The 18,702-nt window shown below is 43.4% G+C and overlaps 1 protein-coding gene across 1 annotated transcript in view; it reads right to left on the bottom strand.

Moving 5' to 3' along the window:
• Nucleotides 1–18,702, bottom strand: part of LOC143480151 (latent-transforming growth factor beta-binding protein 2-like) — a 92,435-nt gene that overhangs the window by 10,298 nt on the left and 63,435 nt on the right. The window contains exons 16-29 of the mRNA XM_076977645.1: nt 18,602–18,702; nt 18,040–18,168; nt 17,576–17,695; nt 16,896–17,015; nt 14,291–14,413; nt 14,081–14,203; nt 13,593–13,718; nt 13,353–13,478; nt 11,321–11,446; nt 8,298–8,423; nt 7,928–8,044; nt 7,485–7,607; nt 3,259–3,381; nt 2,927–3,052 (exon numbers count right to left, since the gene is read on the bottom strand). The exon at nt 18,602–18,702 is cut by the window's right edge and continues 25 nt beyond it. Coding sequence (XP_076833760.1) covers nt 2,927–3,052; nt 3,259–3,381; nt 7,485–7,607; nt 7,928–8,044; nt 8,298–8,423; nt 11,321–11,446; nt 13,353–13,478; nt 13,593–13,718; nt 14,081–14,203; nt 14,291–14,413; nt 16,896–17,015; nt 17,576–17,695; nt 18,040–18,168; nt 18,602–18,702 — 1,709 coding nt within the window. The remainder of the gene's footprint in view (nt 1–2,926; nt 3,053–3,258; nt 3,382–7,484; nt 7,608–7,927; nt 8,045–8,297; nt 8,424–11,320; nt 11,447–13,352; nt 13,479–13,592; nt 13,719–14,080; nt 14,204–14,290; nt 14,414–16,895; nt 17,016–17,575; nt 17,696–18,039; nt 18,169–18,601) is intronic.

Raw genomic sequence — 18,702 nt, 5'->3', positions numbered from 1 at the left:
CAGCGCCAGAGCTACTCCGGCCTTCATAAACCTGCAATAGAGCGTGAACATGATATCTCTCTGTCCTCACGAGTTCCTCTCAAAGCGCACGTGTGTGCTGATAGACCGTGCGGACGCATGCTCTTTCTCACGCATATGCACACAGAACAGTGCCATTATAAATCCACAGTCTCGTCGCTGAATCCTCGGGGTATGTTAACGGAAACCCTAGCCATAACTGACAAGAAGCCATTAATATCTACGTGTAATACATTTCCTCTCGTGTCAGGAGCTTAAGTAGGCTTTTGAACAGCACTGCTAGTGGTCAGCTGTGAGACCCCAGGAGAAGGTAACAGGAGAGTCCAGCTGCTACATCAAATAATCAAAGAATCACTTTTTATCCATTTTTTTTTTGAGAGATGAAAGAAGCAGAACTTCCCCTTCAGTAAGAGACACAATAGCACCAGACTATCAAATATCATGGCAAAAGGAGAGAAACCAGAGCCAAAACTTACTACAACTGGTCTCTCACTGACATGAGGAACAATGATACAAAGCAGCACAACTATGACTTCCAAGAAATGTGGACAAATGGCAATATCACTGACAATGGACCGCAGGCTATATGGGTTTATACATTATGAGTTTATCATAATATATGTGTCTAGGAAATCAGTAGGAGATTTTTACACGTTTTACCAGTTTACTCAACTTACCCAAAGTTATTTACAATATACTGGAGAACTATGTGTGTGTGTGTGCATGCATTTCACAGATTTAGAATATATAGCCACAACTGTCATACTGCCAAAACAGTGATGTACAAAATAGAAGGAGAAGAAGGAGAACATGAGCATTTAGCTTTATAATTGCCATTCAGTTCTTATAACCCTCCATTTTGTTGTATGTGGGCATGTTATCACAAGTGTGGGCATGTCATCAAAAGTATGGGCATGTTATCACAAGTATGGGCATGTTATTACAAGTATGGGCATGTCATCAAAAGTATGGGCATGTTATTACAAGTATGGGCATGTTATCACAAGTATGGGCATGTCATCACAGTGTCTCCTAAGACTGAGGCAAGGGTTCATATGGCAGGGCATGGTGCATGCGTATCTTTTACACATTAACACTTTCACTAAGTCTTTGTGTTGTACCACATACAGATCCTGATGTCTTATGATAACTCAACAACTATGGTCAAACAGAGCCAAAGACAACCTCTGACTCCACTGGAGACCAAAGAGAAAACATACATACACCCTTCCAGTCCGTTAAAGAAACAATCAAATTACACGGTTACACAATTACACCACTACATGCTAAATAGCTGATGATTTTTTTTCTAAGTGGATGAAAATATTTCCCAGAGAAAATGGGAGGAGTGGGAGACCTCTGCTCTAATGCCTTATTGGGATGATGGATGCACCTTGCTTGTTATTCCCAAGATTAAGTTGAACAAGTAAGCATTGTCTAGGGGTCCGTGCTGGAGAGCTGGCCTCAGCTGCTCAGAACACAATGTGCCCTGTGGGTGAACGTCTGAGCTGTTGTTTACAGAGGCTGGCCAAGGTGAAAACAGACCGCCAAATGTGCAACTCTCACAACAAACAAACACATAAGAGTTCTGGAGAACAATTCAGAAGTTCAAACTGATGCTTATCTTCTGGAGTTGACTTTCAGCGCTCATGGTATGCGCTGTCTAAAATGACTAATGGACAGTTATGAAATCCAACAAAAAGACTGGTACAAATCTGGAAAGGACACAACGAGAAGGACTTGGCGCCCGGTCAGGGTCGAGCTGTCATGGCTCCCAATACAGTTCAGTGTATTCACAGGGTTTGGTGCTAATGTAATGTCAGTGGTGTTCAATACTTTTCAAAAGAGCTCCAACTGCGAGCCAATACAGACCAAAGTTCTGAAGACACAATATTCACCCTGTTATTCTCCTGTGCTGTGCATTTGAAAGTTCCAAACCCAGAGAGAGAAACAAGGCAAAATCAATGTCACTGTTTATACAAACTTAAGGAATGTCTCAAAACCTTTGATATACGCTGCGAAAAAGAATAAGACTTTAAAGTCGAACCACATTTTAAAAAGCCAAATCTTGATAAGCTTATGAAAACATTACATGCTTATATACTTCTGCAAAAACACTTGACTTTATAAACATATAAACTGTAGAAAGCTTGGTTATTCATTTGTAAACACAGAGCTATATGAATAATATTTGCAACCATATTTTCATCTATTTATTCACAAAGTCCTCATACCCACAGAGGGAAATACAGAATGTTGTGAAATTAGAAGGCAGCACACATGTTCACAGAGTTACCTAACGTCCCCTGGAAGAGACATGCCAATGGCAAAAAAACCCCCCAAAAGTTTGAATCCCCTGCACTGCAAAAGAAAACAAACTGCATCTACCGTGTGAGAGACTGCATCTTGTGCTCTTGAGCTCAGAATGTGCGGTAGAGCCACCAAACCAGATGCTCTTCTCTGAGAGAAAGAACACCGGGTTCTGGTCAAGGCTGGTCCTCATGCAAAGTAAGGAACTACAACACCCATGTTACACTTCGTCTATCTCCCCGCCACACCTAAGTGTGGCAGCAGCACACACTGGCCCCTAGGCGGTCCCGAGACGGCCGCTTCCAATGACAAAGAGCGGTGAGAGCACAAAACCGCTTGTTTTCCGAGCTGTTTTCTACCCCTGTCTTTCCCCTACATGAAAGGATTGAGTACACCTGATGCCATTTGATACACTCGGGGCTCAGCAGGAGCGTGTGTGTGTGTGTGTGTGTGTGTGTGTGTGTGTGTGTGTGTGTGTGTGTGTGTGTGTGTGTGTGTGTGTGTGAGAGAGAGAGAGTGTTTGTTCCCCAAGTCCTTCAGTAAAAAGCTGCAGGGTGGTTGTGAAGGTTATTAATGTGGTGGGACTACAAACACTTACCACAGTCTTTGTTCTCCTCTCCATAGAAGCCTGACTGGCAGCCCATGAAGCAGCGGTATGATCCCAGTGTGTTCTCACAGTTCCATGTCCCACATGCATCACTATACTCCTTACACTCATCCAGATCTAGACACACACACACACACACACACACACACACACACACACACACACACACACACACACACACACACACACACACACACACACACACACACACACACACACACACACACACAGATGGCAGGCTTTAAATAGCACATCTGGGCTTTCAAACCACTCTCTTGGGGTGCTGTTCCACAAATATATACATGCGGAGCAGACAGACTCACCCTCACAGTCTCTGGTGTCCGTGGAGAACTTATACCCTGAGTCACACAGACACTTGTACGAGCCCTGTGTGTTCGTGCACTGGCCGTTCAAACACGTGGCTGCTTCAGCACACTCGTCCACATCTAAAAGGACAGGAAGACAGGGGGAAGGATGAAGATTAATGTACAAAGAAAATATTTCTTTGCTGAATATTACAGAGTTGTCAGTGGTAATGGCTCTGTGGTTGAAGGATGCATTCTGGGTAGCCACTGCTCTCCATTGTAGATAACACACTAGAGCCGCTGCTCTCCATTGCAGATAACACACTAGAGCCGCTGCTCTCCATCACAGATAACACACTAGAGCCATTGCTCTCCATCACAGATAACGCACTAGAGCTACTGCTCTCCATCACAGATAACACACTAGAGCCGCTGCTCTCCATCACAGATAACACACTAGAGCCGCTGCTCTCCATCACAGATAACGCACTAGAGCCGCTGTTCTCCATCACAGATAACGCACTAGAGCCGCTGCTCTCCATCACAGATAACGTACTAGAGCCGCTGCTCTCCATCACAGATAACACACTAGAGCTGCTACTCTCCATCACAGATAATGTACTAGAGCCGCTGCTCTCCATCACAGATAACGCACTAGAGCTGCTGCTCTCCATCACAGATAACGTACTAGAGCCGCTGCTCTCCATCACAGATAACGCACTAGAGCCACTGCTCTCCACCACAGATAACACACTAGAGCCACTGCTCTCCACCACAGATAACGCACTAGAGCCGCTGTTCTCCATCACAGATAACGCACTAGAGCCACTACTCTCCATCACAGATAACGTACTAGAGCCGCTGCTCTCCATCACAGATAACGCACTAGAGCCGCTGTTCTCCATCACAGATAACGCACTAGAGCCACTGCTCTCCATCACAGATAACGTATTAGAGCCGCTGCTCTCCATCACAGATAACACACTAGAGCTGCTGCTCTCCATCACAGATAACACACTAGAGCTGCTGCTCTCCATCACAGATAACGTACTAGAGCCGCTGCTCTCCATCACAGATAACGCACTAGACCCACTGCTCTCCATCACAGATAACACACTAGAGCCACTGTTCTCCATCACAGATAACACACTAGAGCCACTGCTCTCCATCACAGATAACGCACTAGAGCTGCTGCTCTCCATCACAGATAATGCACTAGACCCACTGTTCTCCATCACAGATAACACACTAGAGCCGCTGTAGTCAAACAGCTTGATGAGTTGAATATCAATAATGACAAAAACAGGAAAACTTGCCTTAGCATATATCATGGTGTTAAGGAAAAATGATTCATGCCACATGTCAAACAGATGAACTGTACACATTAACACATTTTGATATTATATTTTCAATGCATTTAAATGTAAATAGTTTCCATGTATGGATCACATCCAAAGAAAAACATAAGTAACATAAGCTGTATTCCAGTGTCACAGTGCCAACGTTACTGCACCCACCAAGCACGCAACAAGAAAAATAAGTAATTATGATATACTGAGCTCATGGGCTAGGAAATGCATGAACTCAAGTAGTAAAAAATTAATAATGACAGCTACATGCTTGATTAAACAAGGACCGAAGAGTAATGTTACATTACCACATAACCAACAAGCCTCTTAACTGACTCAATCATGAGGTTGCACAGTGTGACATGACTTATGGCAGTAGACCACCCTCTACTTCCACCAAGGTCTGATTCAGGAAACCAGCAGAGCGCATTATCCACAAATTAAGCACTGTGTGCAGAATAAACATGTAAAGCAGCAAAAAGGGGCACAAAACTGACATATACTGTACAACTTATGTATTACCAAGGTTACTAGCTAATTTACTTCAATAACTAAAATCAAAGTCTATTTTGTCTGGATTATCGAATAATCTAATTGCAGTAAGCCACAGATACAGCATATGTGGTATAACCCAGATGTTTCACAACACACCCGAGAGGAATCTTCATCTCAGCTGAGGGCCAGGGAAGTTCCCTCACTTACAGATTTCCCCATCATTCATAAGTTTCCCATCACTCACAAATTTCCCATTATATACAATAAACAAATAAAGCCGCTTGGATGAGTAGTGAAATGTTTTCAAGTATCAAATCAATGTTATTATCTTAAGGATTACAGGGCCACAAGTTATGCTTGAAGGCAGTAATCATGTTTTGGTTCCCCCAGTAGGACACACACACATTAGATCCCTTGAGGCTTGTTATTGTGTCGGCTATAATTTAAGGTTCTATTTACACATTTACAGCACACGCTGTGTAGATTAATTAATTTTACAAATGCTATTGTTCAGTGACACATAAATGAACAAGCAGCTGTTGCTTTTGGTACCAAACTAAATTGATGGGGAGAATAGTTTAGCATGCATGCACACACACACACACACACACACACACACACACACACACGCGCACACACACACACACACACACGCGCACACACACACACACACACACACACACACACACACACACACACACACAGATGTGAACACGCACATGAGGAGGGTAGAGACAGACCCTCACCCAGCCACACCCAGACCACTTCATCCCCTCATGTCCCACGCTAGCAACTTGCCGTCACTGACTGCATATACATGGGTACCCACACAGATGGAGGAAAATACGCTCACTCTGATTTATAGCGTAATTAGAGCCCAATATTTTTCATGGCAGTGTGCCAGAGGTGTGTGTGTGTGTGTGCGCGCGCGTGTGTGTGTGTGTGTGTGTGTGTGTGTGTGTGTGTGTGTGTTTTATGTAGGTTGAATGGCAGTGCACAATATTAAGAATATTGGATGAAGTTTGCCTGCCATGATTTAGGAATGAGGTGAGGTTATTTTGGCCAGCGTGAACAGAAGGCACAAGCCTGGTCAAGACGTATTCAACTGCGAACACCTTACATGTCCTTAAAAGTACGTTTACTCCCCCATACCATAGAGCTGTCAAAGGCATCCGCACATTCTGTAATTCACTGTTCAGTACTTAAAATCACATTTCTTTACTACATTCGCATGATTCATACGCTAAGTGCAGCTGTCTCAGTCTTTCAAACTTCACAGCTGCACTCTCCATGCATTTCATGTACTGTAGGTCTAGACAAGAGGGTCATCTAGATTCCTCAGGATACGGTAAATGTTTTGCTTGGTGCTGTCCCTACCGCCTTCCCCAGCATGGCGGGTCGGGCCTGGTTCATAGGGAGCGGTCTGGGAAACGACAGCACGTGTGAGAGATGTTACTGGGTAAGAGACATGGCACGGTGTGCACAGGGCGAAGCCTCTCTATATGCTTTGGACGCACCGCTGATGTCCCACTATGGCCCATTAGGAATAAAAAGTGGATCTGATCCTTCAGTACTCTCTCTCTCTCTCTCTCTCTCTACCTATCTGTTATATTTTTCAGATTAATGTGGGTAATTATCTCCTCATTGCACTGCATTTTTTAGTGTTATCCTCTTGTTATCAAAACAATTTTTGAATGCTGTTTCAAACATTACATACTGCCTGCAAGCCCTCTTCACATCTCTCTTCCCCTCAACACATCTCCTCCCCTCCGCTCCCCTCCTCTCCCTTCTCCTCCCCCCCTCTCTCCTCCACTACCTCTCCCCTCTCTTCCCGTTCCCTCTCTTCTCCTTCGCTCCCCTCCCCTCCGATCTCCTTCTATTATCTTGATTGTGTAGTGCTTTCACAAAGACTGGTTAAGTCTGCTGGACCCTTTGTGCTGTAGATATGCTTGGCTTGTCTCCACTGCAAGGTTGTTTCAGCGAGCAGGGTGTGGCTTACGTACAAGTTCTGCAACCTTGAATGAGAGCCCTGGCCTCAACTCTGTCCTGCGTCTCCCTGCACGCACTCATTACGCTGGCTCTCATCAGTTAAACTAGAGATCTGTTGTACTGAACACATTTTTCCAGCGGTGAATCAGATGGCAATGTCTCTACATACTACCAACATTACTCATTTATATAAGTAATATTGCTACTGCAAACATGAAAAAATGCTCTGAACTTTGTCATCTGTCTTATTTAAGCACCTTAGCATTTAGTGTCAGCTGTGTTCCTGTTCCTGTTAAAGGCATTTTCTGTCCAGAAAGTCATGAGCTTCCAGTAATTTGTCAGTTTCACCACTGAAGTATGACATTGTGGAGTTGTATGTAGAGGTTATAAAGATCTGCATGTCTGTCTTACCCTGGCAGCCCACTCCAGCAGGACCTTGGGCAAAGCCGGCAGGACAGACGCAGAGAAAAGAGCCCTCAGTGTTCAGGCACATTCCTAATCCACACACGTCCATGGACAGGCACTCGTTCACATCTGATCAACAACAACAACAACAACAACAGCAATTAATATTAGAGAAAACACTGCAACTTACAAACACTTTCCACTTACTAACCAAAAGAAAGCAGCAAAATCAATGCATCATGTAGTATTAGAATATTCATTTGCACGTTTACATGCACAATTACATGCATCACATTTTAAAAACATTAAAGGCAAACATGTAATGAGTGTTGGCACACACACACACACACACACACAAACTGATCCTCAGATGGAGAGAGGCACACACCCATTAACCCACACACCATACCCACTACACTAAAAATAATCATCCAATATTAAAGGAGCACCTCTGCACTTAGAGCCCATGAGCTCAAAGCCTGTAGGACACCCACAGCTGTAAGACCCTGCTGTGTTTGTACACTCTCCATTCAGACATGCTGAAATATCTTCACATTCATCAATATCTGCAAAGATAACACAGAACAGCAACACATGCACTAAATCAAATGACTGACAATTTGACAAACACCAGTAGGACACCAGTAGTAAATAAAACATACATGCACATGTATAATGCAATGTGAAATGGATAAATAATATTAAAACAATACATCTTGGACACAGATTCAGTATAATCCTGCGATAAATTATACAGCTGAGTTTGACTATATTTTTCAGGCTCCATAATGCTTGCGTGTAGAGTCAACAGCAAACCACCTTCACATGTGCTTCTGTCGGCGGAGAGCATGAATCCGGGGTCACAGGTCATGCAGGAGTAGGAGCCAGCAGTATTCGTGCAGCCAGAGAGAGGACACACTTCAGGAGACTCACACTCATCGATATCTGAAACACACCGCCGAACAAAAAGTGATGTCACCAGAGTGGAGAAGGCAAAAACATCTCCCGTAGGCTAATAACAGAACTGATCAAAAAGAGGAAACCTTGGTGGTCTGCATTTTACGGCCTCCTGCTGCCTTACAACAATTTCCAGTTATTTATTTAGGCACCATCAATACTTCCTCACTTCTCAATGAAAATGCACAATAATTCCAAACATCTCCCTGTTGGACACAGGAAGAAAGCATCTGCTGATAACCGAGCAAAACGGGCCGCATACCACGGTGAATTAGCCGAGCTCCACTGGCCAGCATTTAGGCCGCAGAGAACAGGCTCCCCGTACTGACAGAGAACGGGCTTCCACATTATTAACCCGTACTGAGAGAGAATGGGCTCCGACATTATTAACCCATACTGACAGAGAACAGCCTCCCACATTATTAACCCATACTGACAGAGAACAGTCTCCCACATTATTAACCCGTACTGACAGAGAACCAGCTCCAACATTATTAACCCGTACTGACAGAGAACAGCCTCCCACATTATTAACCCATACTGACAGAGAACAGTCTCCGACATTAGTAACCCATACTGACAGAGAACAGCCTCCCACATTATTAACCCATACTGACAGAGAACAGCCTCCCACATTATTAACCCATACTGACAGAGAACAGCCTCCCACATTAGTAACCCATACTGACAGAGAACAGCCTCCCACATTATTAACCCGTAGCCTACTGACAGAGAACAGCCTCCCACATTATTAACCCGTTCTGACAGAGAACAGCCTCCCACATAATTAACCCGTACTGACAGAACCGGCTTTGATATTATTAACCTGTACTGACAGAGAACCAGCTCCCACATTATTAACCTGTACTGACAGAGAACCAGCTCCAACATTACTATCCCGAACCAACAGGGACCAGCACCCATGTTATTAACTCGTACTGACAGAACCAGCTCCCACATTAACCTGTACTGACAGAGAATGAGCTCCAACACTACTAACCTGTACTGACAGAGCTGTTGATGAGGAGGAGACAGGAGACAAGGTATGCAGGCAGGGTAAGTCCATCCAAAACAGCAAGCTATTACATGTGCTTGTAATGACTGTATCAACAAACCCTCGGAGGGCTGGCGCTAAGCTTAAGCTGCAAATTTCTTACCCTCATCCTTCTCAGACATCCCAACCATCTGAACATATATTGTTTGATACAAAATGTCAATAGTTGTACATGTAAGCAACACACACACACACACACACACACACACACACACACACACACACACACACACACACACACACACACATCTTTCTTTTAGTTTCCTCATCTCTCCCTTCCTCCATCTACATCTCCCGGTCCGTGTCACCGTGTTCTTGTGCGCCGCTGACAGCGTAGAGCCAGACCAGCAACGGCTACACGAGCAGGGGCCTGGGGAGCAGCTGCACAGCTGGCCTGGGCACACACCACTGCAGACCCATCCAGCTCCGGGCAAGAGGACAGAAACGGAACGGAGAACAATTTATCCTAAAGCAGAAACGCATAAATGACACCTAGACGTAAGATGGATAGATGAAGTGCAGGGTGGAACATGGAGCCATGAGACTCCCCGACACCAGACAAGGGCCCAAAAACACAGGGAGTGTGAGAAAGGGGAAGGAAGGCCAGATGTGGTCATTAATCACTTAGTAGACAAGCAAGATTAATATCTGCAGATACAACAGATAGACAGGCTCTAATGTACAACTGATATAACTGTCCAGTGGTGTGCCAAGGTGAAACCAATCACTGGATTTGATCTGAGATCTGTTGATTAAGATGTTGTGATACCCAGGCCATAGTCGCAGCATGCCTCACGTGGCACTAAGGGAACGGACACACTACAGAGTGACGTTCGTCTGCCTCATGACCAAGTGCTTGCACAACCAAGCTTATTCTTTTAAATTCAGTGAAAGCTTCATGGACATCCATACAAAATCTTTCAATAACCAAATACATCTGGTCGAGAGGCTCATTAGGTCACGCAGTTAGATAAGCACCACTCTGCACATGGTCAAAGACTGTCAAAGATGGTCAAAGATTAATTCTGTGTGTCATATCAAGCGATGATTTTCATAAGTCTGTCTGACTGTACAGCATTAAAAAATTGAATATACCAATTGGGTTCAAGTTCACCCGAGTGTAATTTCATTGGAACTGGTTTTATCACAAAGTTGACATCATTCTTTTATGTGGTCGATGTCATCTTTTTGGTACAGCATTCCACAGGACAGTGCCAAAGAGAACAGTTTTCAGAAACAACAGTGATGTTATGCCTGAATATAGCGTCTTAGCTCAGACAAGTCTTTTGTTGTTCAGTACTTAATACTTTCTAAGACAGTATTTACAGATGTGCTGTCAGGGTTCAGTAATACAGTTTCCTACAAAGGCCAGTGCACATTAATTGCCCCTACCCCTGCACTCCGAGCGTCAGCAGCTTGATACGGTGTCTAAATCCTTAGTAGACAACCTGACTCCCCATATACACACTCATATCTTAACCACAAATGACAGCAGTCTATGGCATATGTCCAACATATACTGCTTTAGTTGAAATAAACCTTTGTGCAGTGTAGGAACCAAAAATTGTTTGGTTCAGATTATTTGCAGACTCTTGAAATTGCCTTTCGAATTCAATTAATTTTCTTACATTTCGATAACCAGAAACATCATGGTGTCTGAAAGAAATCCTGTTTTATACCCTGGCCCCCATTCAGTTCTCTGAGTAATAACCTGGAGAGGAGATACTAAATGATTACAGGCATGGCTGACTCCAAAACACAGCACATCTTCCCTTTTCTCCTTCTCTCCTACTCCCTCTCCTCCTTGTCTCATTGATTTCTTAAGGCTCACCTTCACAGTGGCTCCCATCATCCGATAACCTGTATCCAGTGTTACATATAGTGCAGGTGTAGGAACCCTTTGTGTTAGTGCATGTTCCCTGGGGACAGGTAGTAGGTGATGCGCATTCATCAATATCTGAAATAAAGGTAAGATAATAAAGGTGAGAACAATGGTGTATGCAGCAGTGTCCAGCTGAATCAAGGTGGTCTTCAGAAATCTCATACATCAAATTTGTCTCTTAATGTATTGTTACCATATTAACAATTTCATACATTTTTAAACAGACAGACAATTTTTCATATTAAACTTTAGGATAACCAAATGGTTTACTTTAATTATAGTTAAATATAACTCGTTTTTGGTTTTATACTTTAAAGATAAAAAGATAAAGATCATTCAAAGTATTGTATCTCATTTTACTGTTCTTAAACAGAGGAATACAAAAAAGTTCTGACACGGTCCGTCCACAACTTCTCCCGCAGGCTCATCTGTGTATGAAAGACCATCTGTGTCTGTGTGTCTGTGTGTGCACATACGTTCATCTGTGTATGCGTGTTGCTCATTTAACCTGTTCCTTGTCTTGTTAGTGTTATGTGTTACATGTGTACAGTATGTTGTTAACATCTGTGTATTTAGGTGTGCGTCTGTATCATGTTCTTTGTCGTTGTCTGGACCCAGTTCCTTTTGTTACGTGTTTTTGTCATATTAAACACACGTTGTCTCTAAAATTACGGTCTCAACTCCCTTCACCTCGCGGTACAAGTTCACTTTGTAAGTAGAAGTGATCCATTTCCAATTCCCTTATTTTTATTTTTAAAACAAAAGGTCATCAGAAAAATCACTGTTTATAAATAATATGCCATACAATGCCTAACAAATAGAAGGACAACTAGATTAACACAGGATGTTAAGGGTTCAAATCCTGACCAGGGTGTGGTCCCTTTAGCAAGGACACTTATGGCTACTTCATTAACAATGAGAGTCAAAGACAAGAGTGTGACGCCGGCTTGGATGTGGTCCAGGTCCATGTCAGATTCAGGCAGTCTGATGAAACGTGGGCTAATGGAACAATTACAGCACACTCACAGAGACACTCAGGAGAGGAGAACAGAGATCCTACTACCCAAAGTAACCCCACTGTGAGAGGGTGTATGCAGAGGGTGTGCGAACTATGAATGCTTTGATACCCAGCGTCTAGACCAGGGGTGGCAAAAATCGACTGCTATCACAACAAAAGACTGACGAGGTACATCACAAATGCTATGGCAAGGGGGAGCCATGACAACAGATCAGAGAGGGAATATCATCATCATTATTTCCACACCCCAACATTCAGAACCAAGAACCAAGGTACCTGAGAAATACAACAAACTTGCCACACCTGATGCCTTGAATACACGCAATGTTTAATGACTCTGGCTGACTGCCTGGTGAGGTACATAAGAGAAGGAAAAGCCAGAAGAATAAACAGGAAGAGGAACAGCATCAGAACAGACCCACCAAAGCTGGAAAAGCATCACGCAGCAACACACAGTGGTTATTGAACCAGAAAGCGCAGCAACCTCCCTGAACAGGATCCAGTAACCATCACATAGCAGATGGAGAAAGAGCTTCTAGTAATGCAGAGTTGGACACGACCCCAGGCCCTGACATGGTCCTGCCTGGGGCTGGAGTGCAAATGGACCGGCAGCACAAATGAACCAGCTGTTAACAGATGGAACCCACCCTGAACAGTTAACCTGATCCTGAAGGACGCCCAGAAAGCGGGCAGCCCCATCCATCCAATAAGCTGCCTCTGCACATACCTAAGGCTGTATAACATCAACAGGGCTCTGAGGGCCTTCATCAAAAACAAAGTGGGACTTTGGTAGACGACCCTGAAGGCCAACTTTCCGCCAATAGTACGAGTCACCATCGGGTGTGGGATTTACCAAGGTGACGCCCCGTTGCTGTTGCTGTTCTGAATAGTCCCTCCTTTGTGAAATCATCTACAAGAGTGGCTATGCCTACCAGCTAATGAAGAAGAAGAATGATCATATACCTTCACATAGCTCTCCATCTGATGAGACAGTATACCCAATGGGGCAGTTGAAACAGGAAAAGGATCCCTCTGAGTTCAAACAGATACCATTTGGGCACATGGACAGCGATAGGCACTCATTGATATCTGTGAGAAAAGCATGGATTGAGAGAATTTAAATGTAGATCTTATAAAATCTCTAAAACCTAATGCAACTGCTAAACAGAACATGTAGGTTTGAGTGCCTAGGGCTTCACATACCTTCACACCTCTGTCTGTCTTGAGAGAGTGTGTATCCAGCTTCACACTGAGTACAAGTGAAGGAGCCGACCGTGTTAGCACACACTCCTACCACGCACAGGCTGGTCAAAGCACACTCATCCACATCTGGAAAAGACACATAACCTTTCACTATTGTGCTGTGTCCTTACTATCATTATTGACACGTTAGTTTTTTATAGTAATGTGATAATATATAACGTATCCCAGAAATCCTCTCATTAAATATCGTTATTTCCAGTCCATAGAAGCTCTACGCTTTCCTTGGTTAGAGAAAGGAGTGTACAGTGACTCATAATACTAAACACAAATTATAATTTACATATCAGTGTAATAAACCTCTATAAACAGGTTTTACATCACAGATGAAATGGCCCCAGACTGAGGAAAGGTATTGTCCATAGCTCTGCATGTGTGACTTTAGAACAGATCTCTACAGTGCACTGAATCCTAAACCTTACTGCACATACCCTCACAAGCTTTGCCATCAGAGCTGGGTTGGTAGCCTGTGTTACAGCTGCACCTGTGGGAGCCCGGCACATTAATGCATGTACCATGAACGCAGGAGTCTGGGAGCAGGCACTCGTTAACATCTGGAAGAGAGGCACTGGCACTGTGAGTGCTGAGAAAATTAATAATGTGTAAGTAGGAGTGTACAACACTGTGCTTGCTATATATACCTTGGCAGCTGTTGTTGTGAGGGGATGTTTGGTAACCATGGTTGCAAGTACAAGTGAAGGAACCCTCTGTGTTCACACACTGACCATTGGCACACACGCCAACGGTCTGACACTCATTAATGTCTGAAACAGAAAAGAGGACAAAGAATGTGATTGTTAAAAAAGCAGGATAGAGACGTGTGTAAGAGAGGTGTCACAACAGGGAAAAAGTCCAGTCTGTTAAACTAAGACCTGGTCATTCTAAAGCAGGTAAAGGTAATTCTAAAGTTAATTGTCCAGCAGTTCCTGCCTGCATCAAAAATGTATTCAAAATAAGATCTCTTCATCGGTATAATCATGGGAAAGAATTTTTGTTTTTGGCAAAATCTAAAAGGTTAGAAATACTGTTTTTGTATTGCAGTGTCAGGCCCATTGTATTACAGTGTCAGTGAATTTATCCAGTGTCTTCTGTAATCTGTCCAGGTTTTTAGCATAGTAAGGCCACTGGAGTCAGTGAGTGGAGTGGGCACAAGCAGAGCTTTGTGTACACTGCCCCTTCGCCTGCCAGACGTCTGTCGGCATCCCACAATGCTTTGTTTCTGCTATCTCCCCACATTACTCAGAGTCCTCCCCGATAAGGCCTGAAAGGAAAGCTCCACTGCTTTCTCTATCACACTGTCAATCAGCCTTATCCACCAACCAGCCAATTGGCTACTAACTACTGTGCTACAGGCAATTGACTAAGTCAATGATGGGGAAAAAAAGGAACATTACTGACATACTCCTTGCAGGCAGCTAGAAAGCTAGAAGGCTTGTTCAGTAAGCCTCCCCCTCGTGAGGGACAGCCACGTAGGACGCGAGTCAGGGACTACAGGGTGAACTCTGTTCAACCTACCTTTCCCTCATGTGCCACTTCAAAGAGGGAGAAGATAGTAAGAAGTGACACTTCTCCACAGTACTTTCCTATGATATTAGGAAATCCTGTATCTAGCTGTGGCATAAATGTGCAATTAACATACATTTTAATGAAAATGCCAATGTATATAATTTTCACATTGCGTTTGACACTGTATAAATGTAGCTATCAAATTACAACAGCACTAATTTGCTTTAGAACACACAACGTTCTTCCAAAATGAACACAGCAGAACACACGTTCCTGCTCCAAACACTCGGTAACATGCCAAAACAGTAACAGAAACCTGAACTCTATTTAAATCAAGAAGGGCTTTGTGTGGCAGCAAACTATACTCACACGTAGCATGAGACCTCAGGACCCACTGAACATTGTGGAAACTAGGTCTCTGAAGTCTTATTTTTCTCATGAAGAGAAAAATGTCTTCTTTGTATTGCAGGTCCATTGTAATTATTTTACCTGAATTGGCACGACTTGTAAAATGTTCGTTGCCAAAGCACTCCTGATTGACAGCTGATCAACTGCCAAAGACCTGACGAATGCCAGTGAAGGTAAAACTATAGGAAGGTAAACTGCTTTTCCTAAGTACTCTTATGCACCAACCTGCCATCTGTATACATCTATGAAAGGCAGAGGATTACCACTGAATTTACATGTGAATGCATGTGTAAGCACTTTCATAATCTTCCAAGAAACTGTGACAAATATTAGAATATCAGATCAGCTAGGGTCATAGCTAGCATTTCTCAAAGCAGTCAGCACTGAGCTCCTTAGCAGAGATTAATCTTAGGGAGTAGAAGGCAATCTGATGACCTCTTCCCTGAGTACTGCGTCTTTGTCCTCCTTTTCCGTCCTCAAACGGAGAACCCCTAATAAACAGCCTATCCCCTTTGGTCTTGGCTACACCGGCCACAACCATCCAAAAATAATACACTGTTTGTTCAAGGCTGTGGCCAAGGCAAAATATTATGACTCTCCCAATTTGAGGTATTGCAAACAATCTTTTTACGGCAGCTGAAGATCGGCAACAACAGGACAGTGTGTCTACGGCGCGGCCGTGTCTCTAGGGATCAAACTTGCTGGAGAAAGAGTGGAGAGACGTTAGATAACAAACGCTTGAGTCACGAGAACGTACAGAGGGTTGAGAGAACAGAGCATGACGAGAGGAGTTGAGAATGTGCCTGGTGGGGACACCCGTGAGTTAACCTCGCTAGAAAGGTCCCAATAAAGCGGTTTAGCCGCTTACCACAATTCATAACTGGCCAATAAGAGAGGCTTTACAGTGCATTGAAATGTTTCCCTTAATTTACCATCCATTTCATCTGATATAAGATCATGTCTGAAAATGTCACAGGTTAAAGGGGTTACTGAGTTTGAACCCAAGTGCCAAAAACTTTGCTTCGGTGTTAAATTATCCTTAAGGGTTCAATTATTAAAATGAAACCACGTGAACAAAATCAAATCAACTTCCCAGTCTACTCGGGCCCCATGGCTATCCTGAAAAATATCTGGAACTGTCGACACTTTCAGAGGGGCATACACTGTCGCCATGTCTCCTTAAGTCATTCCGAACACTGCCAAAACTAAGTCTACATTTCCAGTCTTTGCCAGACTAAGGGAATATTATTATTACACAATCATAAAATGAAATACGGAAAACCCACACCATGGCAGTGGTGATTTCCAGATGGGGCCTCCCAGAGCTCTTACCCAGACATCTCCCACCGGCAGGCCTGAAGCCAGTGCCACAGGCTTGGCACTGGTAGGAGCCATGAGTGTTCACACATCTGCCACTGGGACAGATACTGGGGACGCGGCATTCATCCACATCTGAGACAGAGGGAGAGACAAACAAACGCCATTTCAACAAGCAAGCGTTCGACCGCTCCACTGGGTTGGACAAGCTAACTGGGCGTGTGGGGGTTTTACTCAGTTGTTATAAACAGTGATATAACAGGGAAGAAACAGAACCCATGAATAAGGAGTACTAAAAACATGCACAATATAAATGGACCGTGGGCACCATTATCTCAAACACAACACAGGACGACAAATATACCAAAAACATAAACAGCAAGTTACTAAACAAATACCTCATTTCTCCTTCAGTTTAGGATTGGGGGAAAAATGCAATGTTCTGTCATTAGATTACAGAGAAATCCCAGACAGCAAATAAACGTGTTAACAAGCTTGTAAATTTGAATGTCGGGCTGTAGAGAACATTATCCCTAATAAACATTGTTCATCATAATCATAGCCAACTCATACTCTAAAAAACCATAGTTATATTCCACTGTTTCAAGTAAACATGTGTTTCAACATAACATAATATAGTAATATAATGAAATAAACACATGTAATGTTCCTGTTATGTGAAGACATGGCCTTACCTTCACACTGCCCTCTCCGGGTCTTGCTGAAACCGGTTTTGCACTCACAGGTGAAGGATCCCTCAGTGTTGATACAGAGGCCACCGGGACATTTGTTGCCCATGGCACATTCGTTTATGTCTTACAGCACAGAACAGAGAGAACTTATTAATGTTGCGCTTTAGAAGTTTAAGTTGGAGAAGGCAGTGAACTACTAGAGATTGATGCTGTTGTCACCATAAAACATGTAAAGGTAGTGTTTATTTCTTTGGCATGCAAAGCTGTGAAACATCAGGGCATAACAACACGGTTTTAGAAAAATATATTTAAAAGTATTTAGGGTGAAAAATCATAGTGAAATGCAAGACAAATTTTTGAGATGTAGCTTTGTTTGTCATAAAGACATGACAAACTACTTTGTCATGAAGTAGTAGTTTATTTATTCCTAAGAACTTCAGCAGCCAGACAGCCCATGGTTTGCTCACCTTGACATGACTTCCTGTTGTGTGTCATGACCAGGCTAAAGCCTGAGAAACACTGGCAGGTATATGAGCCAAAGGTGTTCACACAGTGGCCCTTCCCCTCACAAGGGTCATCTTCACACTCATTAACATCTAAACAGCACAACAAACAAACTGGATTAGTCACGGTACAAAGTACTAGATCACTGTCCCTATTATATCTGTTCGTAATGCATCATCACATTTAGACTACACTACTTGTAAAAAGATATAGTTGAGTGTTTTGCTTGAGAGCTCTGCAAAAAGAAAGGAATGAAACAAGTGTCAACTGAATTGAACTGGATATGCATGATGCTGCTCCAGCAGATGTCCAGAGTAACTACTCCCTCTGGGATGATCCATAAAGCAGAAATCCCGTTGTGACAACAGATCCTGAGCACTGTATGATGTCACATATGACAGCACTGGGGCAGTGCGTCAGAATGGAGTCAGCTCCATAGTTAGACATCACATGATCTCTACCCTCTCTTACCCCACAATGTGTCCTATTCTAACAAACACTCACAAAGGGAATCCATACCCTTACCAATGCAGGTTGTCTGAAGAGCATTGATTTTGTAGCCTGGATCACAATAGCAGGTGTAGCCCGTCTGCACTGATACACACTGGCCAGGCCCACAGATGGCT

This window comes from Brachyhypopomus gauderio, chromosome 17 (genome assembly GCF_052324685.1).
Source record: "Brachyhypopomus gauderio isolate BG-103 chromosome 17, BGAUD_0.2, whole genome shotgun sequence".
NCBI classification, from domain to species: Eukaryota; Metazoa; Chordata; class Actinopteri; order Gymnotiformes; family Hypopomidae; genus Brachyhypopomus; species Brachyhypopomus gauderio.
Note: the sequence above shows the minus strand (reverse complement) of the source record. Positions and strands in the feature narration are given on the sequence as shown.